This window comes from Ceratotherium simum, chromosome 20 (assembly GCF_057802395.1).
Source record: "Ceratotherium simum simum isolate JZ-2026a chromosome 20, ASM5780239v1, whole genome shotgun sequence".
Classification (NCBI taxonomy): domain Eukaryota; kingdom Metazoa; phylum Chordata; class Mammalia; order Perissodactyla; family Rhinocerotidae; genus Ceratotherium; species Ceratotherium simum.
In genome coordinates this window covers 626,430-650,940 of record NC_141919.1, presented here as the reverse complement: position 1 = coordinate 650,940, position 24,511 = coordinate 626,430, and the positions used below count along the sequence as shown (strand labels likewise).

Here is a 24,511-nt window from a genome sequence, read left to right as displayed (position 1 = left end):
CAGAAAAATTCACAAATATGTGGAAAATGAACAACACTCTTGAACAAACATTGGGTCAAAAAAGAAATCAAAAAGGAATTTAAAAAGTATCCTGAGACAAGCAAAAACAAAAACATGACACACTAAAACTTATGAGATGCAGCAAAAGCAGTACTTAGAGGGAAGTTTATAGTGATAATGCCTATATTAAAAAAGAATATTAAATAAACAACTAATTTTACATCTTAAGGAACTAGAAAAAGAGGAACAAACTGAGCCCAAAGTTAGCAGAAGGAAGGAAATAATAAAGATTAGAGCAGAAATAAATCAAATGGAGATCAGAAAAATCAGCAAAACTAAAAGTTGGTTTTTTGAAAAAATAAATAAAATGAACAAACACTTAGGCTAGACTAAGAAAAAAGAGAAGACTCAAATAAATAAAATAAAAAACAAAAAGAGGAGATATTACAACAGATGCCTGAGAAATAAAAAGGATCATATGGGATTATTAGGAACAACTACTCAAGTGGATAACCTAGAAGAAATGGATAAATTCCTAAAAATACATAACCTATCAAAACTGAATCAAGATGAAATAGAAAGCCTGAACAGACGTATAACAAGTAAGGAGACTGAATGAGTAATCAAAAATCTCTAGACAAAGAAAAGCCCAGGGCCAGATGGCTTCATGGTAGAATTCTACCAAACAAAGAATTAATACCAACCCTTCATAAACTCTTCCAAAAAATGGAACAGAGAACACTTCCAAACTCATTTTATGAGGTCAGCATCACCCTGATTCTAAAACCAGAGAAAGACATCAGAAGAAAACCACAGGCCAATATCCCTGATGAACACAGATTCAAAAATCCTCAACAAAAGATTAGCAAACTGAATTTAACAGCACATTTAAAAGGATCTTATACAGGCATACCTCGCTTTATTATGCTTCGCACACATTGCCTTTTTTTACAAGACCTTCCACTAGCAAAAAGATTACAACTCGCCGAAGGCTCAGACGATGGTTAGCATTTTTTAGCAGTATTATTTTTTGTGTGTGTGAGGAAGATTAGGCCTGAGCTAATATGCGATGCCAATCTTCCTCTGTTTGCCGAGGAAGATTGGCCCTGGGCTAACATCTGTGCCCATCTTCCTCTACTTTATATGGGATGCCGCCACAGCACGGCTTGACAAGAGTGTCGGTGCACGCCTGGGATCTGAACCTGCGAACCCCGGGCCGCGACAGCGGAGCGCAGGCACTTAACCGCCACGCCACCGGGCCAGCCCCTAGTATTTTCTAATTAAGGTATGTACATTGTTTTTCTAGACATAATGCTATTGCGCACTTAATAGACTACAGTATAGTGTAAACATAACTTTTATATGCACTGGAAAACCAAAAAATTCGTGTGACTTTCTTTATTGCGAAATTCGCTTTATTGTGGTGGTCTAGAACCAAATCCGTAATATCTCCGAGATATGCCTATACCATGAACAAGTGGAATTTACCCCTCAACACAAGGATGTTTAACTATATGCAAATCAATCTATGTGATACACTACATAAAGAAATGAAAGGACAAAACCATATGATCATCTCAAAAGACAGAGAAAAATCATTTGACAAAGTTCAACATCCATTCGTGATTAAAATTCTCAACAGAACATATATAGAAGGAAATTTCTTCAATACAATAAAGGCCAGATCTGAAAAGCCCACAGCTAACATCACAATCAATGGGGAAAAACTGAAAGAGTTCCCTCTAAGATCCAGTATAAGGCAAGGATGCCCAATCGCACCACTTCTTTTCAACATAGTACTGAAGTCCTATCCAGGATAATTAGACAAAAAAAAAAAGAAAGAAATGGCATCTAAATCTGAAAGGAAGAAGTAAAATTATCTGTTTGTAGAAGACACGATCCTATATTTAGAAAACCCTAAAGACTCAACAAAAAAACTGTTAGAACTAATAAATTTAGTCAAGTTGGAGGATACAAAATCAACATAGAAAAATCAGTCGTTTCTACATACTAATAATGAATTATCTCAAAATGAAATTAAAAAATGCTTAGAAATAAACTTAAAGAGGTGAAAGATGTATACACACTGAATATTATAAAAGAGTGATGAAGGAAATTAAAGGAAACAGATTAATGGAAAGACATCACGGACTGAAGAATTAATACTGTTAAAATGTCCATACTACCCGAAGTGATCTATAGATTCAGTGCAATTCCTATCAAAATCCCAATGGCATTCTTCGCAGAAATAGAAAAAATTATCCTAAAATTCACATGGAACCACAAAAGACCCTGGAGAGCCAAAGTAATCTTGAGAAAGAACAATGCTGGAGGCATCACACTTCCTGACTTCAAAATATATTACACTGCTATAGTAATGAAATAATACAGTACTGGCATAAAGACAAGCATATAGACCAATGGAACAGTACAGACAGCCCAGAAATATATCCACAAATCTATGGTCAACTGGTCTTTGACAACGGTGCTAAGAACATATAATGGGGAAATGTTACTCTCTTCAATAAATGGTGCTGGGAAAACTAGATATCCACATCAGAAGAATGAAATTGGATTCTTATCTCAAAACTATATACAAAAATCAACTCAAAATGGATTAAAGACTTAAACGTAAGACCAAAATCATAAAACTCCTAGAAGAAAACATAGGGAAAAAACTCCTTGCCATCAGTTTTGGCAATAGATTTTCGGATATGACACCAAAAAAGCACAGGCAACAAAAGCAAAAACAGATGTGAGATTGCATCAAACCAAAAAGTTTCTGGACAGCAAAGGAAACAATCAGACTGAAAAGGCAGCTAAGGAATGGGAGAAAATATTTGCAAATTATAGTAACAATTATAAGGGGCAAAGATCCAAAATATATAATATATATAGTATATATATATTATATATAAATATATATTATAATATATTTTTCTCAATAGCAAAAAAGCAAATAACCAGATTAAAAAAAATGGGCAAAGGACCTGAGTTGACATTTCTCAAAAGAAGCCATACAAATGGCCAACAAGTATATGAAAATGTGCTCAACATTACTAATCATCAGGGAAATGTAAATCAAAACCACAACAACACACCTGTTAGAGAAAGGTGATTTCCAAAAAGACAAAAGGTAAGCGTTGGTGAGGATGTGGAGAAAACAGAAACTTGGTACACAGTTGGTGGGAATGTAAACTGGTAGAGCCATTATGGAAAATAGTATGGAGGTTCCTCAAAAAACTAAAAATAGAACTACCCCATGATCCAGCAATCCCACTTCTGGTTATATATCCAAAGGAAATTAAATGAGGATCTCAAAGAGATTTCTGCAGTCCCATGTTCACTGTAGCATTATTCACCAATAGCCAAGATATGGAAACAATCTAAATATCCATTGATGGATGAATGATTAAAGAAGATGTGGTATATAAATATACAACGGAATATTCTTCAGCCAAAAAAAGGAAGGAAAACCTGACACTTGTCCCAACATGGATAAATCTTGAGGGCAATATGCTAAATCAAATAAGCCAGACACAGAAAGACAAATATTGCATGATCTCAGTGGAATCTAAAACAGTCAAACTCATGGAAACAGAGAGTAGAACCATTGTTTCCAGGGACTGGGGAGATGTTGGTCAAGCAGTACAAAGTTCAGTTATGCAAGACGAATAGCTATGGAGATCTAATATATAGCAATATAACTATAGTTAACAACACTGCATTGTATTATTTTTTTATTTTTGTATTGAGGTAATATTGGTTTATAACTACATATATTTCACGTGTACATCATTATATTTTGATTTCTGTATAGACTACATCGTGTTCACCACCAAAAGTCTAGTTTCCATCTGTCACCATACAAATGTTCCCCTTTACCCCTTCTGCCCTACCCCCAACTCATTTCCCCTCTGGTAATTACCCATCTGTTCTCTGTATCTATGTGTTGGTTTATTGTTGTTGTTTTATTTTCCATATATGAGTGAAATCATACTGTACTGTAGTCTTGAAATTTGCCAAGAGGGCAGATCTTAAGTGTTTCCACCACAAAGAAAAAAAAGATAACTTTGTAAGGTGATGGATATGTTAATTAGCTTGACTGTGGCAATTAATTCATAATGTATACGTATATCAAAACATCAAGTTGTATACCTTAAATATATACAATTTTTAATTGTGATTATACATCAATAAACATGGAAAAAAATGCACAAAAGCCATGAACAAACATTTTACTGTCTAAGGATATATAGATGGCATATAAATACATGAAAAGATATTTAATATCACCAGCCATTAAGCAAATATAAATTAAGACCATGATGAGATATCACTATACCTATTACAACCACTAACACAAAAATTAGTGATAATACCAAGTACTAGGAAGGATAGAAAGTAAATGGATTTCTCATACACTGCTGGTGGAAATGCAAAAAGGTACTGCAACTCTGGAAAATAGTTTGGCAGTTTCTTAAAGAACAAAACATATACTTACCATACAACCCCAGTCACACTCCTGGGCATTTATCCCAGAGAAACAATAATTTATGCTCATATAAAAACCTAAACATGAATGCTCATAGCAGCTTTATTTATAATAGCCCAAGATTAGAAACAACCAAAACGTCTTTCAAGAGGCACATGGCTAAACAAACTAGGATACATTCACACAGTGGAACACTATGTAGTAATAAAAGAAATAAACGATTGATACACACTACAACTTGGATTGCTCTCAATCTCACATTAAATACTCTATGATTCAAAATTATAGAGATGAAGAGCAGATTAGTAGTGGGCAGGATTAGGGAAGGCGTGGGAGAGGAACAGGTATGATCATAAAGAGGCAGCATGAGAGAAACCTTTGCGGTGATAGAATAGTCCTGTATCTTGATTGTGGTGGTGGTTACACGAATCTCCACATGTGATAAAATGGCACAGAACTATTCACACACACTGTACCAGTGTCTGTTTACTGGTGTTGAGACTATATTATGGTTATGTTAGACACAACCATTGGGGGAAACCTGTGAAGAATACAACTGTGCTAATTCCTGCAAATCTATAATTATGTCATATAAATAGTTTTTTTAAAAGTATATGTAAAAACCAAAAACAATCTGCAAACATTTTCTTCTTAAAAAGGCAAGCCAGAGATGGAGAAAAAAAGTTTGCAAAACATATATTTGATAAAGGTCTGAACTTCTTCAACTCAACAAGACCAAAAAAGCAAAAACTAAACAAAAAATGGGCTAAAGATTTGACCATACACTTCATTAAAAGAGATTATGAATGGTTAAAAAGCATATAAAAAGAGGTTGAACACTGTTAGTCACCAGAGAAATGCTAACTAAAACTCAATAAGATACAACTAGACACCAATTAGAATGGTTAAAAATACTAAGACTTACCAAACCAAATGTTGGTAACCAAAGAGCAATGAGAACTCTCAGACATTGCTCATGGGCATGAAAAACAGTGGAGCCAGCTTGGACACATTTGGCAGCTTCTCATACAGTTACATATAAACTTACTGGAAGACCCAGCAAGCCCACTCCTGGGTATTTATACAAGAGAAATGAAACATGTTGACACAAAGACTTGTAAGTGAATGTTCACAGCAGCTTTATTCATAATCACCCCAAACTGGAAAAAAACCCATGTGTCCATCAACTGAAAGGATAACAAACTGTAGTTTATGCACACAAAGGGACACTACTCAGGACAGAAGGAATAAACTAGTGAAACAGACACTATCACTAGTTTATTCCTAAGTACTATGCACGAGTCTCAAAAGCATTCTGCTGAGTGAAAGAAGCCAGACAAAAGAGAGTCTATACTTTATGATTCCATTGATATGAAAATCAAGAAAATGCAAAACTACTGCAACAGAAAGCAGACCAGTGATTGCTCTGAGAGGTCTGAGAGGTAGGGGTGGAGGGGAAGGGACTCACTGCAGAGGGGTACAAGGGTCTTTTTGGGATGATGGAAATATTCTAAATCATGATTTTGATGATGGTAATCTATTGCATCATTTTTCAAAACTCACTGACTTATACACTGAAAAGTGCTGCATTTTATTTTCTGTTAAATACACCTCAACAAAAGTGATTAACAATTAAAAAAGAAAAAACAGAATTGTACTCTAGAGGGAGTCACATGGTAAGGTCTGCTCACCCACGGAGACGAGGTGGCTGTAGTTCTCCAGCATCACATCTCTGTACAGGGCCCTCTGCGCAGCGCCCATATACCGCCACTCCTCCTGAGTGAGCTCCACAGCCACGTCCTTGAATGACAGTGATGCCTGTAACAGCACATTTTTATTCAATGTCCAGAGTCAGGGACGTGGAAAATACTTTTGGAAACTAAATCTTACTGTTTACTGTTCAGAGTTTAAAACAAAATGCTATAAAGGATGACTATCACAGGGCCCTAATTCTGTCTTATACTTTGAGGATACACACACAATTATTAAAAAAAGTTATTCTCATGCTCTGATTTATTTATATTTATTTTTAATTTATACACATAGACTGTCAATATAATTACAAAGTTTAGTGCCTTATTTTTTAGGTAAAGTTATTATAAATAGGATTCCTGTATATATTTCCCATGCACCAAAGGATTATGCAGAACACTGCAGAGGATAAAGACCCCAACCTGGAGATCTGCTGGGGTAATGGGGACCCAATAAGAGATACACGTAAGCCCAGGGAGGTATTACACACCACTAGACTTATATTTCAGGAGCAACACTCTAGAACAGGGTTTCTTCAACTTGGCACTACCAACTCCACAGACCAGACAACGCTATTTTTGTGGAAGACTGTCCTCTGTATTTTAGGATGTTTATCCCTGTCTTCTATTGATTAGATGCCAGTAACATCCCCAGTTGTGACAATGAAAGATATCTCCCAACATTGCCAAATGTCTCCTGGGAAGCAAAATCAATCCTAGTTAGGATTGTATATATTGCTCTATATGAATAGTGGACAATGCCTTAAGCAGCAAAACAAAAGACCTAATTAAGAGATGACCTATAGTAAGGCAAAGCAACAAAGATAAAGATTGGGAAACTAATCCTTATAGGAAACAAAACCTGGTCATTATTTTCTTGTGCCGCTATACACAGAGATGCTGCACAAGCAACCAGGTGGATGCTGATGCCATACACAGAGACTGGAAGAACAAGTAAGAGTCAGAGGTTGGGTCATAGTGAGGCAGATGTTTTTCGTTTGCACTCAAAACACCTACGGAACACACAGATGGAATTATTTCACTGTTGTTGCATGATTTTGCAACAGAGAGGGAAGTCTAATATGAAAATAAGGATTTAGGAGACATTAGTCATTAAGATGGTAACTGAAGTCATCAGAGAAAAAGGGCCAATTCAGAAAGGTCATAGAAACTGAGGAGAGAAAAGGACCAAGTACAGAATTCAAGGGAATAGTAAAATTTAAGAGGCAGGTAGAAAAAGAATAGGCCATGAAGGCTGAGAAAGAATTTCTAAATGGTGGAAAGAGAAATCAGAAAGATTAGAGTACTGGAAATTAAGAGAGAATTACAAGCATAAATGATTCCTCTAGTTTAAGGGACTAGACTGAGCACACACATTTACATCCCCTGCCTCCAAAAACATGCTTAGGTGAAACACAAAACCTGCTATATGACAAAAAAGGATTACAGAGAAATGTCCCAGTAGAAGGCCCGAAAATTTGAACAAATTCTTGAAGACAGAGGATAAGATCATATTAGATAAGAAAAACAGGACAATGTAGCCCACAATCTAATGCATACAGAGAAGTGGGCAGAAGGAGCAGGGTGCTGATGAGAGCCCAGAAAGATGCCCAAGCTTCAACTGAACAAGACCTGGAACAAACTGTGTGGTAGGAAGAATGATTAACAGAGTAAACTTCCTATTTGAATACAAGTGACATCCTTCAAATGAGTGAGGAAAGGCTGGACACTAATGTCATAGGGACAGCTAGATGGCCACCTGGGAAAGGACAGATCTCTCTCTCACACCACAGAGCAGGATACAATTAAAATGCATTCAAGATCTAAATGTAAAAAATAAAATCACATTCTAGAAGACTACATACGACAATGATTTTACAATGTTAGAGTGGGAAATGCCCAACTATGACTGAAAATCCAGGAATCAGAAAAAACTGCTCAATTGGACAACAGAAAAATCAAATGTCTTTATGGCAAAAAAAAATCATAAGCAAGGCAAAAATACAAAAAACTGTTTGAAAATTATGGAGTTTATATCATAGGAAAAGGGCTATAAGAGTATACTGAATACAGTCATTAAAATCAGCACATTGATAGGGGAACAGGTAAGGGATAAACAGTTCAACAACAAAGAAATATAGTGAACTAAAAACAAAACCCAATGTTCCACCTCACTCATGAGAAAAGCAAAACTGATAAAAATAAACTGAGAGATCATTTTGAAATCACACTGGTAAAAATTCAAAGTCTGACGCACGCTCTATTTTCAAGGTTTTGGGAAGGAAACACACACTCAGACTGTTGGCCCTACCTTCAGTTATACCCACAACCTGACCACTTCAAAATAACACCCTTATGATCATCATTTCTTGCTAGGATTACAGAAATGGCCTCCTGTATTGTTCCTGCTTCCACCACTGTCCCACAGAGTCTTCCTGCTTCCACCACTGTCCCACAGAGTCTATCTTCAAACAGTAGATAGAGTTTTCTTTTAAACTGTAAGTCAAAACTATCGTTTTGACTCAGAAGGATAAAAATGAAAACCCTCAAAACCCTCCATATCACCTAACTAAATGGAGAGAGATACTGTGTTCATGAACTGGAAGACTCATTACGATCAAGATGTTAATTCTCCCCAAATTGATCTATACTACAAATTCTATAGATTCTGTACAATCAAAATCAAAATCTCAGCAGGCTTTTTTGAGATAGACAAGCTGATTTTTAAAACTTTCTATAAAGAAGCAAAGGACCTAGAATATCCAAAACAATTTTTAAAAAGAAGAAAGTTGGAAGGCTCGCATTACCTGATTTCAAGACTTAGTGTAAAGAGACGATCATCAAGACAGTGTGGTATCAGCAAAATGACTAACACAGATTGTCAGAAGTCAACAGAGTCCAAAACAGACCCGTACATACACTGCCGGTTGATTTCCCACAGAGGTGCCAAGGTTATTCAATGGAGAAAGGATAGTCTTGTCAGCAAATGGGGCTGACAAGCGGGTGTGCAAAGCTAGAGAGCACAAATACGGCAAGGGCATGTTCCTCTACTCCCAATGTTTAGAGTCTGCTGCCAGCAGAAAATATGAAGACCCTCAGACACTGAAATTCTAGGTTTCAGACTGGGCCAACTAGAATATATTTTGTCCTTTTCTGATTAGCAGCCTTTATACAAAAATAAAATTTTAAAGTTGAACAAAAAAGGAAATTACTGATATAACAGATAAACAGTTTGAAATTCTAAGAGAATACTATCAATAAGCTTATAAAAATGCATTTAAAAACTTAATAATGTGAACAATTTTCTATGAAAATGTAATGCCAAAAGTTATACTAAGAAAAAATACTAATTCAGTAAGGCTTATGACTAATAAATTAATTCAATAATCAAAATCTTCATGCAAAAAGTCTTCATAAGGCCCAAATTTATAGGTGAGTTTCACAAAATCTACATGTAACACAATTTTCTCATCTAAATTATTAGAAAAGGAGCAGGAAAGAACCCCATTTCCTTTTATGAGACTATGACCTTGATACCATAATTGGACAGAGAAACAAGAAAGTATAGTCTAATCCAGCTGTAGATACAGAAATAAAATCCTAAATATAGTATTAGCACACAGCCCTGGGAAAATATGTAAGAACCAACTTACCACACTTATTAGCAGCTAGGGTCTATATAGGAATTCAAGTTCATATTAGAAAATCCATTATACTATTTACAGCATTTATAGATTAAAGGAAATAAGCTATACCTTTATTCCAATAGATGCACAAAAGGGGATCAATATAATGCCATGCACATTCATGACTAACATGAAATCTTGCTAAACTGGTACCTGGAGGGAACCTACTTACCCTGACAAGGTTACCTACCCAAAGCTGACAGCAAACATCACAGTTAATAGTAAAACAGGGTATATTTTCCCTCAAGAGTGACTTGATCTATTTCTATTTCTCCTTTTCCATTTTATGCATGGATCCTTCTAAACCTTATAAATCCATTACAATATAAAGTGAGGAATGAATAAAGAGCTCACCTGAGGGATGTTCATTTTCTGTGGCTCCTGGGAGAGTGCAGAGAACTGTTGTTCAGCTGAGGGGACAGAAAGAAGATGGGGGTCCTGAGATATGACCTGCCTTACAGCTCCTAGATTCACCTCCCCAAATCTCAGCACCCCAGTTAGGGTTCATCTTCCTCAAAGACAAAGGGCCCTCTGGGCCTTGAAAAGGCACGAGAAGGATCATGGACAGGCAGCACCATCGTGTTTGTGTGACTCTGAAATGATCATCTGTAGTTTTTTACTGAGTGAACATGAACTTTACTTGATCGATTTAACAATAATGCATGAGTCCTTCTGACTAACACAAAGAAATAAAAACAACAAAGGATTAGTTGAATGAAAGTACACCAAAAGATAAGACACTATTCTTTCATTAAAATTAACTTAGCAGAAAAATACTCACTATGCATCCTTTATCTATTTTTCTCAGTAATATCTTTTACCCCCAGTATAGACAATCCACAGAAAGCCTAGTAAAAGAGATGGGACGCGCTAAGGCAGGAATTTTTGTTTGTTTCAGCTGGGATATATTTCTTAAAAGGCCCTTTTGATAAGATGCTTCAGTGACTTACCTGTGAGAAAGTGAACTGCACTGTTTTCCTTCTGACTCTCACAAACTGGGTTTCCCTGGACAAGTCACTGAACCTTTCAGGCCCAATGTCTTCAAAGTTTTCAAGAGAGTTGCAAGTAGATGACCTTGGAAAACACTTCATGAACCATCACTCTGGGATCCTGTGAGATGAGGGTAAAGGCTCTAGTACCACACATGTCACAGCAGCACAGCATCTGTAACGAGTGGGGGGCCTTTAAGGGGACTGGAGACAGAACTTCCTCCCTCTGCCTGGTTATCCCTTAGCCCCGGACCTCGCCCTCACACGCTCTTCAACAAAGCAGCCTTCCCTCAGCAGCCTGGCCCTGGGCACCCCACCCCACCCCGCCCACCCTGCTCTTCTCAAGGACGGCCCAAACTCCCCACTCACAGTGTGGTGGCTCCTGAAGGTGGCATCATCATTAAGTCTGGCTCATTCCGAGCAAGGGGATCAGATCTGCTCCTGACCTTGCAAATCTAGGGTTTGCTCTTTCTGGGCTCTTCTGTCTCTGCTCTGAAGCTCTAGAGAGAGGTCTAAGGTCAGAGGGGCGCTCTCTTCTAGGTCAGACTCCTTCACAGATGCCCCTGCTTCCTACCTCACAACAGCTGCTTTGTTTCAAGGCAACTGGGACGTGGACCCAAGAAACAAATTCATTTTAGGGGGAAAAACTTGACCCTTGGAATTCATTATAATATCAGACTTAAAAGGCCGCCTGTCAATGCAGAAGGGGCCAGGAACCTCTGTCTGACCTTTGGACCTGAAGAGACACTAGAAATCCCAGAATAGAGGCACATTGTAGGGTTCCATCTGCATTCACTTTCCCTTACACCCCTGGGGATGCGGGGACAGGCCACTTTCCTAAGTGCTGTGAAGGCTGCGATGCCAGTCTTAGGCAGGCGTGATATTAGACGAAGCCCGAGACTGAAGTAAGCACACCAGGCCCTGAATCCAAACTCCCTCACTGCTAGCTCCTGACTCCAGCACATCGTTCCACCCCGCTGAGCCTCGGTTTCTGTTCAGGTGGTTGTGAGGGTACGGTAAGCCTCCAGCGAAAAAAGACAAAGCGTCTTCTAACTATGACAGCAGTTGTCACTTACTCAGGGCTTACTACCTGCCACTTGTCTAAATACTTTACAACGCATGACAGACCTAAGTTCCAAAACGACGCTGTGAGACAGTCATTATTAATATTTTCAGATGAGAACCCTGACCCAGGTTCCCTCTGTCGCCCCTGCTCACAGGTGACAGAGCTGGGACTTACCGGGCCTTTGAGGCTCCAGAGCTCGGGCTCCACCGCAGACCCGGGGTCACCGTCCGCGTTATAAACGCACTCCCACCTCCCCGCCCCCCGCCGCCGACTTGTGCTTTTCTGGGGTCGGGCTGCAGCGGGGCCAGGCACACGGTCCCCGCAGACCCCGGGCCGCCCGGGGCGCCCGCTCCTGACGGGCTCAGCCGCACCTGCGCCCCGGGAGCCCGAGGGGCCGGGTCCCCCACCGGCCCTCCCCCCGCCGAGGGCCCGCCCGGGCGCACACAGCGGCGCTGGGGGCGACGGGGTCCCAAAGACTTCTCGCTCCCATCCCGAGGCATAGGGGCCCGCCCCCCAGTGCCCCCCCGCACTCTCACCTGAGGCGCGCACCCTTTACCTTCTGAGGAGACTCTGAGGTCCTCAAACGACTCCCGGAGGTCCAGATGAGACGAAGGAGGCGGGGCTACTGCTGCACATGCGCAGAAGAGCCCGAATCCCCTTCCCAGAGTGCCGCGCGGTGAACCAGTGGGATTCAAGACTACATATCCCATAGGCCTCGGCGTCCATTTTTGAGGTCACTCTTTTAGCGTCTGAGCACTTCAGAAGGTTCTTTTTTAAAAGTCTGCTGTCCGAGTTCTCTCTGAGACGGAAGAAGTTAAGGGTTAAACTTGACCTCTACCTCCAAATGTAAAGGGTGATCATCTATCGGCTACCCACTGAAATAGCATTTTTTCCATAAGTCATTTGGAGACACTTTGGGAAACTTGAGTATGAATTGGATATTGAAAATATTAAAATTACTCTTACTTAGATGAAGTGCGAAAAAATTTTGGAGTTATATGGGAAAATTTAATTTAAAAAAAAAGACTCGACGACTGAGGTATTTAGGATTGAAGTTATATAGGTGTAAAATTATGATTTTATTATTTTTCGACCACCGGTCCTCCATCCTTTTACAGCCAGTGGCACTGTCCTGGCGCCCCTGGACCGCAATGTGGGGGTTCTACTGTGGGTGGAGACGGGAGCTCCAGGTGTGGATGTTTATAGGAAAGCTGTTGGTTTTTATACATTAACATTGTTTCTTGCTGAAGTCTCTTGTTTAAACAAATTTTAATGTTAAGTATCAGTGCTGGGAAAAGGATGGTGAGCTTACCTGAGGGTGGAATGGGAGTTCCCTTTGAAAATGTTTCTCAAGCTTCCTTGATAATTAGAGTTACCTGGAGTGTTGGTTAATCATTCAGATTTCCGGGCTTCTGCTTGGGGATGCTGACGCAGGGGAGTTGGGATCTGCCCTGGAATATGTATTTGAATAGCCATGATTGTTGTCCTTAGGGAAATGTGGGGAATACTGCCCTACAAAGTATGATTTTGAAAAGGTGATCAGAGATGGGGAGTCCCTGATTCCCACATATCTCCCATCATTCCCGTGAAGGCGTTTCTCTCTTTCTTATTACTTTCCCAAACCTTTATTCTGTACGTCCCACTAACTGTCATTCAGTCCCACTTGAGATGTTGTTCTTACATCAGACTTGTCCTCATCTCTTTGCCTCAGCCTACAATTCCCACCCCATTTCACGTCATTCCCTTCCACACACTCTCAGTCACAGTGGTCCCAACTATCTGTTCTTCCAGGATATACCAAGCTCTTCAAACCTTTTGACTTTCTTCACATGCCGTTTTCTGCGTGGAATGCCTTCTCTATTTCGCCCTCTGCACTTTTACTTCTTCCTCAAGAGCTCAAACGTCACCTCCTTAGAAGTCTGTCTTTTCCAGCTTCTGCAGGCAGAGCTAATTCCAGCCTCTATGTTCTCATGGCGCTCAGGATTTCTTTATCTATAATGGTTGTCGTGTTGTAATTATTTGTTTACTCGTCTGTCTCTCAGGGGGCAGCATGGACAGGGACGATGTCTTCATCTCTGCATTACAGTGCCTAGCAGAGTGCCAGGTACAGGTGAGGATTTTATAAATATTTGCTGAGTGAAGTTTAGACTTTTAATAACTGTATATTAAATGATCATTATAAAATAAAAAAGATATGGATTTATTTATTTATATAAGTGCACATATTCATTCATCTATTTATTGAGACAAGTATCTATTGAAGCCATATTATATGCTAAGCACTAGTGATTCAGTGATAAGCAAAAAATAGACATGATCCTTACCTTCATGGAGCTTTGAGTAGAGAGAAATATATTAATAAAATAATTATATAACGAATAAAAGATTTGCTACGGTGAAAATACCAAGAATAGGCATTTGGGTCGGTGAAAGCATATAGTTGGTAGTGGGGAGTGACAACCAATCTGAGTGCGGAAAATGAGAAGGAATTGTCTAGGGAGAAAGGAGAATAAAGAGCCTTCCAGGCTTAGTTAAGGCCTGTTCAAAGGCCCTGGGGTGGGAGGGAGTATGGTAAGAACAAGGGACTGAAAGATGGATAGTACGTCAGGAGCAGAGAGCGCAAGTGGACTTACGGCAGAGAAAAGGCTGTCGTGTAGGGCATGGGTTTTCAGAGGCCCTGTTAAGAAGTTTTGTCTTTATTCTAAATATAGTGGGAAACCAGTAAAAAACAGAGTGATTCTGGTGAAGGTGTCATTGCATTTTTGTGGGAATTTATACTGGCCAAGAGATGATTTGCTTTACTATTTATTTTTGCTTTGACCATGCAAACTCTCAGGACAGGAACCATGTCTCATATTTCTTAGTGTTTCCAGCATCTAGCGCCTTACAATAAACAGAGTGGGGACCGAGAGATGTGTGCTTCTTGTTTTATTTCAGGTTCCTGAGAGTGAGGCTTTATGTAAACTCGCTTAGAGAGAAACTTAGTTGACCAAATCCCTTGGATAGCTTATAATGACATAACAATTTGTGTTAAAATTGTGAGAAACGTGTTTAGTATGGTGAACAGACAGTTGGTTTTCCATTATCTTAATCGACAAAGACTGTTTCTTAAGTGTTTGGGAAGCTAATAGTCATGGTTAGTTTCAGAAGAACCTGCTTCCCTTGAGCAATAGAGTTATTTTATCACTCATGATGCTTGAAGGTTTACTATTACAGAGTCATTACTAGGGCCTTAAAGACCCTTTGGTCTTTAAAAGTCCTCTTTGAAAATGTAAACACTTAATTGAGGGTAAGAGATATCTTTTTATGGAGATTCAAATATAAAGGAAATATATGTACAGTCATGAGGTGCTTAATGACGGGGATATGTTCTGAGAAATGCGTTGTTAGATGATTTCTTTGTTGTGTGAACATCATAGAGTACTTACACAGACGTAAGTGGTATAGCCTACTACACACCCAGGCTCTATGGTACTAGGCTTATGGGACTACTGTCATATATGTGGTTTGTCGTTGACTGAAATATCATTATGCAGTGCATGACTGCACTGGGTTAGAGCAGGGGGCATCGGTGATGTGGAAGTGAAGTCTGCCAGGTGGCCAGTCCCTCAGTTTTGCTTCTGTTGTCACCTCTAGAAATTAAAGTCATTTTGAGAATGCTGGCAATAGTTGTGCTACTGTCTGTAGCTGAATCTTCCTGGACTTTGGTTTTGCAACAAAACAGAGAGTAGTTTTCTCCCTAACCTCTAGGATGCTGTGAAGTTTAATGACATCTTGAGGGACAGTGCGATGAACTTTGGGAGATGAGTTGCTCTGTCATACAGGCTGAGCCAGTGACAGTATCTACCCAAAGCCTTTGTGTTTCAATGGACTTCTCAAATCAACTTTCAGAAACAAGTTCTTTTTGTAAGGCCAGGATATCATTAGAACATCAGTGTACTTAATATTAAAATAGTGCTTTCTGATCTTCTATCAGATTTTCCAGACTTCTTTATTTGCCTTACTGCTCAATAAATTTCTGGTTGCTGGAGGGGACATGAATGAGAAAGAGAGCCTTTGTTGAGGTTTTGGGGTGAAGGTGGTTTTCCAGAATCTTCCAGGATGATTCGAAAATTAAGAACTCTATGCATGACAGGGGCACATTTGCGCTGCACAAGTTCTATGAAACTTTTCTTATTTCCCTCTAGGGCTTTCTCTACTCTGCCCTGTGGATTTCTACAACATCATTTTCATATTTGGCAATTGTTGCTCACAAATGAATTATGACTATGGCAAACCTTGCATTAAAAATATTTTTAAAAGAATAAAGCCATTCTATTATTAAATGTAACTCTATTATTTTCTCACATATTCACAAGATATGCTATAAATCTTATTTGGAGTTTTAATGTATTAAAAAAAATCACCACCAGGGAATAAGGTTCTGATTATTCAAGGGACCACACGAACCAAAGACCCCACCCGTTTTTTCACCTCTTCCTCTGAGAGATGCTCACTTTAGGTCCTAACTGTCTAATAGAGTCTAAATCAGGGATCAGTAAACTATAGGCCAAATCTGACCAGCATCCTTTTTCTATAAATACGTTCTTGCTGGAACGCGGGCCCGCCCATCCACGTGAGGACGGTCCCTGCTGCTTTTGTGCTACAGCAGCGGAGTTGAGGGGTTGCAGCAGAGAACACATGGCCTGCAGAGTTGAAGACAGTTACAGTCTGACCTTTTATAGAAAAAGTTGGCCAACCTTGGTCTAAGACATGTTTCTATATATTCCTTGACTATCAGTTAAGCTCTGAGATCCTTGAAAACACAGAGCAAATGCTACTTCTCTTTGTATCATCACTGCTTATCACGCCGTCTTATTGGAAAGAAGTGCCCAAGTTCAGAAAGAATGAAAGTAGCCTAATCCGTCTGTGTAAATAATCACGCTCCCCTCACCCCCACCCTTAAAGAATATGGGAAAGAACTGTTGAAAGCCAGGCATAGAGTGATTTCCTATCAGGACAATTTTGGGTTGATTTTCAGGAAAATCTGTGTCAATCTGTATCAGTTTTGTTCTCATTCCAGCAACCCAGGGATGGGAAGGCAGGGATGTGAGAGAAGGACCGATGCAACCTTTCTGCCCCAAGAGCACTTTCATACCTAGTGATTTCCCACAAGTATTTGTAAGGATGTCCTGGTGTCAGGTGCTGGGCGGCTTGGACAAGGACTAGCTAAGCAGGCATGCTGGGATATTCCTGTTCCCCCTAACTTTTCCCAGCAGGCAAATTCTGTGTTGACATTTGGTAATACGTGAAAAAGGAGGTTTTGGGGAACCAAGTATAGCCTGTTCTCTGTACTCTTTCTACCTTTGTTTGAATGCTTTTGATTGACTTTACCTACGTATGTAAGTCTGGGAAATGACTGGAATGTGGATTAGTTTTTTAAAAGGTTCCTAGATCTAATACCTTGTTTGAGTAGGAATTGGAAAGGGCTCAGGAAAAGACTCTCAGCTTGTTTCCTTAATAACCAAGCCAGAGGTGGCAAATCTGTACTGTTTATTACCACTCTGACCCCTTATCACCCTTCTGTCAGACATCACTAATAGATCGCTGCATTCTTTCAGACAGAGCCTCAGAATCCTTAACATATTCTAAGTAGCCACCACCAATTAGTCAGAATTGGCACATGAGATGACACCTTACTTTCCAAAGCTGGTTTTACATATTTCTTAGTGTGAGAATCTTATTCCACCTCTTCTTTTTTCCTTAACTCTTCATATGGTAATTGATCCAGGCCTTGAAGGCAGGAACTGGGGAGGCCTGGCAAACCAAGACATTTTCAGCAGAGTGCAGAGCACGAACAAGGTGTGAGGGGACCAGATGGAGTAAAGCAGAGTGTGCATTGGAAAGGCACATGCAGTGAACTTGGAATAGGAGGGAGGAGCCAGATTAAGGTGGGCATTGGCATCTAGGTCGAGACATTTGAATGTGATTTGGAAAGTCAGTGTTCCCACAGGCTGGTAAGGGTATTAGTCAGGGTTCTCCAGAGAAACAGAACCGATAGGATAGGATGCGTATACACACACACACATACACACACATATATAGTGAGAGACAGAAAGAGAGACAGACAGAGCGGTGGGAGTGGGGATTTATTTTAAGGAATTGGCTCCTGTGATTGTGGAAGCTGGCAAGTTCAAAATCTTCAGTACAGGCCAGCAGGCTGGAAATTCTAGCAGGAGTTGATGCTGCAGTCTTGAATCTGAAGGCAGTCTGGAGGCAGAACTCTTCCTCTTCAGAGGACTTCAGTCTTTTCTTTCAAGTCCTTCCACTAATTGGATGAGGCCCACGCACTTTATGGAGAGTCATCTGCTTTATTCAAAGTCTACTGATTTAAATGGTAATTTCAGGGCCGGCCCCGTGGCTTAGCGGTTAAGTGCGTGCGCTCCGATGCGGGCGGCCCGGGTTCGGATCCCGGGCGCGCACAGACGCACTGCTTCTCCGGCCATGCTGAGGCCTTGTCCCACATACAGCAACTAGAAGGATGTGCAACTATGACATACAACTATCGCCTGGGGCTTTAGGGGAAAAATAAATAAATAAAAAAAAAATTAAAAAAAAAATAATAAAAATAAATGGTAATTTCATTTTAAAAACACCGTAACTGCAACATTGACTGGTGTTTGACCAGTCAATGGGGCGCCATAGGCAATGGGGCACCATAGCCTAGCCAAGTTGAAACATTAAAATTAACCATCACAGTCAGCATAGGTAATTTTCAATGGCAGACAGATTTGTGTTTTTAAATTTGTGTTATATATTTTAATTTCATTTACATAAAACTTCTGATTTCACAGAAATTATTGGTTAGAACAAAGGTAAGTTTATTTAAGTAAAACAGGGTTGATTTAAAGAAAATTATTAAATAAATATTGGGCACAGATGGTCTATGGATGTGATGAATATATGAAGATTATGCTGAAATGACCGAGATTAGAGAATGGCAAGCGACAGAGAGTTGCTATTGTTGACCTTAAACAAATGACAGCCAGTTATTTCTCCAGCAAAAATGGGTTTATTCAGGATCAGCAAAGAATTGCAATTCGGGGCCTGCACCCATGGCAAGCCAAGTACAAGTCCCTAGCAGCAAAGGGAGAAGAAACTCTTTTATGGAGGGGAAGAGGAAGTTGGGAGGGCTGTTGTAAACAAAGAGTCCATTGGAGAAACTGAGAGTTTGAAGTACAGTGGCTTTTCCTTGGCTGAGTGGTGACACTCTCTCATTGGCTGAGCTCTTCTCCATCAAGAAAAGGGAGTCTTTCTTCCTGTTGGGCTCTGCTATCTAGATAGGGCAGGAGAGCTCCCCATTTTGGCCTCCCAACTCCATTTTAATAAGGTCTCTGTTTACTAATTTCCACACTATTCTCCTGTAACAAGGAAATGTCATAAGGAAATGGAGTTCTAGGAGGATTAATTCTGCTGCCCTGAACAAAGTCCATGGACAGAAAAAATTCATCAACAAATAATAAATGTGAATATACACAATGGAATACTACTCAGCCATAAGAAACGATGAAATCCAGCCATTTGTGACATCATCGATGGACATTGAGGGTATAATGCAAAGTGAAATAAGTCAGAGGGAGAAGGTCAAATACCGTATGATTTCCTTCATTAAGTAGTAGATAATAACAACAATAAACAAACACATAGGGACAGAGATTGGATTGGTGGTTACCAGAGGGGAAGGGGGGAGGGAGGAGGGTGAAAGGGATAATTCGGTACATGTGTGTGGTGATGGGTTGTAATTAGTATTTTGGTGGTGAACATGATGTCATCTATGCAGAAATAGAAGTACAATGATGTACACCTGAAATTTTTACAATGTTATAAACCAATGTTACTGCAATAAACAAAAAATTAAAAAATTAAAAAATAAAAACAAAATTAAAAAAAATAAAAAAACAAAAACAAAAACAAACAACAAAAAAACCCAAATAATAAATGTGAAAATGTTCTCTTTTGTTATGGTAATAAAATTATGCATTTTCTAAAGATGCTAACTTGTTGCCTATTTTCTGAATGTAATTTTCCCAATCTGCTGTTTTTTGTTTTTAAAAAAATTGCTCATGCTACATTTTCTTTTTTTTTTTCCAAGTAGAAGTTTTAAATTTTATGTAATCTGAGCAGTTAGTCTTTTGCTATATGATTTCTAAAGGGATTTTAAGCTTAGGAAGTCATCCTTGGTTTTCAATTCACAGGTCTAATACCTTGTTTGAGTGGGCATTTGGAAAAGGATGTTTTAAAAATATTTAACTTTTTAATGTATCTGGGATTTATTTCGTTAGACACTGTGAGGGTTGGGTTTAAATCAATTTTATTTTGCTTAAATTCCTACAAGTTAATGAATAGTTCTTCCTTTCTGGTGATGTCACTTTTATTTTCTAGAAAATTCTTATATGGAACAAAATCAATTTCTGGACTGTCTAGTCTGTGTTCTTTATCTACCTATTTTTTCTTCTTTTAGTAGTGTTTCACTTTATCATAGCCTTACAACACATTTAAATACCTAGTGTGGTTAGTCCCATCTCATATTCTTTATTCAAAATTTTCTCTGATAAACTTATCTAGTTTTTCTTCCTGAGAACATCAGAGTCTAATCAGATTCTCCAAAATTTTCACAGAATGTTAATTGGATTTTGTGTAAATCATTTTGAGAGTTGTAATGAATTTATGTATAGTTCACTTATATATGAATTTATGCACATTTTCAATGAACTTTTGATGTTTGTGACTACAGAGCACAGATAAGATTAGAGTCAGTGAATTGGTCTAAAATAATAACAAAGACATTTTATTTCAGTTGCCTCCTTCACTTGAGCAATTTAGATGTATAAATAGCTAAATCGAATTTAATTCCCTTTCATTTTTGCACCTAAATGTCTGGTTGAGATGTAATCCAACAATCAAAGATCCAATGACTGGCCTCAGAGAGCAGAATAAAAGAAACAATGATAAACATTGTCAATGAATAGATTTAGAAACTCTTGAAGGGTAATTCCCATTTCAACTTTTATTTCAACTTTGATTTTAATTCCTTAGTATTTCAAATGGAAACTCATGATCCCTTTCTGCAAGGATCTGCAACTTGGGTGTGGGTAATTTTTTTTCTCACTTCCTTTGCCCTCCTCATGCTGGTGGTATCTGTACAACTGGTTCTCCTGGCTCTGGCTAATTCTTGGTGCTCTTGAATCTTTCCTGACAGCAGAAAGTGGTGATCAGACAAGTTGAATGATTCAATGGAAATTTAATCTGATCTCATCTTAGCCACATGTAAGAAGCAACCTGCTGTGAACTAGAATTGTAATGCTGGGAATGATTGGATTCCTGCAGGCCTCTCTCCATTTTCTGTCCTGGTGAATGACTGCTAAAGGAATATAAAGCATGAAAAACATGGTAAATGTTGATTTGTTGACTTGGCCGTTGAACTGGACATCTTGCCTTCCTGCAGGTAAAATTAAAGAGGGCAATCACAGATTCTAGATTTTATTTATAAAGGTAAAGCATTTAAGTGTATTCACTTAAATTGCTTTTTGATGCAGTAATGTCTTATTTTCCTTTAAACTAGACTTCAAGCTTTGAATTCAGATATAAAAGCAAAACAAAACAAAGCAACAACCAAAACAAAAGACTCTCTGTCAATAGAACACTTTAGCTGCACACACTGATGACCTGAAGAACAGAGTTGACATGACGTGATTGGTCAGTTCACTGATCTGAAGGAAGGGAATCTTTTATTTGTGGCTGGCTAAGGAAGGCCAGTTACAATGTAGAAAAGCTGAGAAATGGTAGGAGAAAGGAGAAACAAACAGGAGAAGAGAGAAAACTAGACATAAAATTATTAGCAACAGAAGAAAGGGAAGACTTTAGAGTTGGTGGTGTTAATGTTGAAGAAGATTATCGTGACCATTGTCACATTGTTGGCCCCCAGTGATCCATATCTCCCAGTATTTGCCCTTGTGTGGTCCTCTCTCTTTGAATCTGAGCTGGGACTGTGACTTATTTTAACCAACTGGCAGTGACAGAGTGATGCTCTATCAGTTCTTGATCTAAGCCTTAAGTTCCACTTTTGTGCTCTTAGGAGCCCTGATCTGCCTCATAAGAATTTTGTTAACCTGCTAGAGCTAGATGGAGAGGCCATAGGAGAAGCCACATAAGAGGGAGAGGCCCTGAGAGAAAATCCCAGCCATCCCAGTGTCCCAGTCAAGCCCAGTCCCCTGCTGGCCTACCAGCTGGATGAGTTCACATTAGTGACCATTGGCAAGATCAGCAGAAGAGTCACTCAGCTAAGCCCAGACTGCAGAATTGTGAGCAAATAAAATGTTCATTGTTTTAAGCCACTAAGTTTTGGAGAGGTTTGTTATACAGCAAAAAGTAGCTGCTGGTATGACAATGGAGAAGAAGAGTGAGGGATCAAGACCCAGTGACTCTACTCTCTGGGGCAGCATTGTGTAGAGTGAAGACACAGGCATGGGTCCAAAGCAAGCTTGGTTCAAATCCTCACTTTTTCACTTTTTAGCTCTGTGGCCTTGGGCAAGTTATTTAATTTCTCTGGGGCTCAATCTTATCTGTAAAATGAGAAAAATATTTCTTCCCTCACAGGAGAGTTAAGAAATGAAATGAGTGAAAGTTTGGGGCACATAGTAAGTAAGTACCTGCTAAACATTAGTTCTATTCCATTTCCCCCACCTCCCCTTAGTTCCCTCGCCCCCTGAGGGGATGAAAGTGATCCAAACTACATTGACTCTGAAGGGTGGTCTGGGACCTGCTAAAGGCAGTTCTGTCACAGGTCAGTTTTGCACTGTGTATGTGTATTTGATAAACGTTCATTGTGTTTATATGAAAAAGAGTTAAACTCCTAAAATAGAAGTGACTAATTGTTTTGTAATGATGGCAGGTTTTGGGGCCACTGCTGGAGCCCATGCACATTTGTGTCCGTGTCCCAGACTGGCTACACCTGCTCCTCTGGAGGACCGCAGTTGTTTGTTAGCCTAAGCTTCAGTCATCAGGGAATGTTGAAGATACATTCAGCTTATTTTTATTTATTTATTTTTTTTGTGAGGAAGATCAGCCCTGAGCTAACATCTGTTGCCAATTCTCCTCTTTTTGCTGAGGAAGATTGGCCCTGGGCTAACATCTGTGCCCATCTTCCTCTAGTTTATATGGGTCTTGTGCAGCATGAAGCATTTTTTTTTTTTACTCAGCTTATTTTGTTGCAGAAGGCATGAAGGCATAGACTATTTCCATTAGATTTTCCCAAAAAAAGCATCACTATCTCAATTGTTTATAAAGTTCACTTAGGCAAAAATTGTACATTTTGAGGGCCAGCCCCCGTGGCCTAGTGGTTAAGTTCAGCACACTCTGCTTCAGCGGCCCAGGTTCAGTTCCTGGGCATGGACCTACACCACTCTGTTAGCAGCCATGCTGTGCTGGTGGCCCACATACTAAAAAATAGAGGAAGACTGGCATGGATGTTATCTCAGGGCAAATCTTAATTAGCAAAAAAAAAAAAATTGCACATTTTGAGGCAGCACTGGGTAAAATATGGCACTTGTTGAGTCCTTGCCGTCATACTAGAAAGTGATTTAGGGCCCTGGAAAGAAAGAAGCCCCATTTTGAGTGTCTAAATTATGTTAAAACTGTGCAGACACCAACTTTCCAAGCCTTCTGAGAGAAAACACACACGCACACACGCATGAAAGAAAGGATTAGGGAGCAAATAAACCTGCCCTGGCCTCAGTTTCCAATCTGTAAATTGAGAAAGCCAGTCTGGAAGGTTCTCCAAGGTCATTCCAGCTCTGAGTGCAGCAGACCTCTCAGATCCTGTGCCTGTGTTAGCCCTTCATGGACAGTGAGATTAAAAACACAGTGCTCTCCAGCAAAACTTTAATTGCAGAGCTTTAATTAGAAAAAGTAGCAAAATACACTTTCAGATTATGATTTTTAATTTTATTTTTAATTGTGTTTTTATTGTTTCCATTTTATTTTGAAAGAGAAATGAAAGCCACAGTTTGTCAAATCGCTGCACACATTTTCTTACCATACACATCCTGCCCTGGCATGATAACCTAGTACAATTTTCTAAAGTGTGTTTTTAATGAGAAACTTAAATCCCTGAAATTTGTCTTAAACATGTTTTTCCTTCAGATCTGTTCTAGGGCTCTGGAGTTTCCATACCTCACTGTCAAGAGCAGGGCAAAGGGATTCGGCTCAGTTTAGCAGTCAGCTTGTGTTAGTCTCGCTCAAAGTTGTTTTTCTCTTAATGGCTTAGGAGAGCCATGCAAATGCTTTGATTCTAGTAATAAAAGTTCCAATGGGGAGAGTAGGTGTATTCCCATGTACTGTTGAGCCTATTAAAATGGCCATATCCAAAGCTTATGCAGAGTATATTCTTACAAGGATTTTGAATAAGGGCCGGTCAACGTGGAAGAAAACATGAGAAAATGGGAGAGCTCAAGTGAATCTGGGAGTGTCCCTCCTCTCTCCAGATA

At 39.3% G+C, this 24,511-nt stretch overlaps 1 protein-coding gene across 10 annotated transcripts in view; it reads right to left on the bottom strand.

The window, feature by feature from the left end:
• The window catches only part of LOC147914324 (uncharacterized), a 46,013-nt gene extending 33,399 nt beyond the window's left edge, over positions 1-12,614 (bottom strand). For 2 of the 10 annotated variants that reach the window (XR_015555338.1, XM_087444251.1), the window contains exons 1-5: positions 12,524-12,614; positions 11,291-11,421; positions 10,883-11,096; positions 10,287-10,342; positions 6,187-6,313 (exon numbers count right to left, since the gene is read on the bottom strand). Coding sequence is in view for 8 of the 10 variants with exons in the window: in XM_087444251.1 (XP_087300377.1) it covers positions 6,187-6,313; positions 10,287-10,301 (142 nt within the window). In the remaining 2 variants the exon portion in view is untranslated. Of the gene's footprint in view, positions 1-6,186; positions 6,314-10,286; positions 10,343-10,882; positions 11,097-11,290; positions 11,422-12,523 lie in introns of those variants that run through there. The other 8 variants (XM_087444255.1, XM_087444252.1, XM_087444256.1 and 5 more) reach the window with 8 other exon arrangements.
• Positions 12,615-24,511: the final 11,897 nt, after the last annotated feature.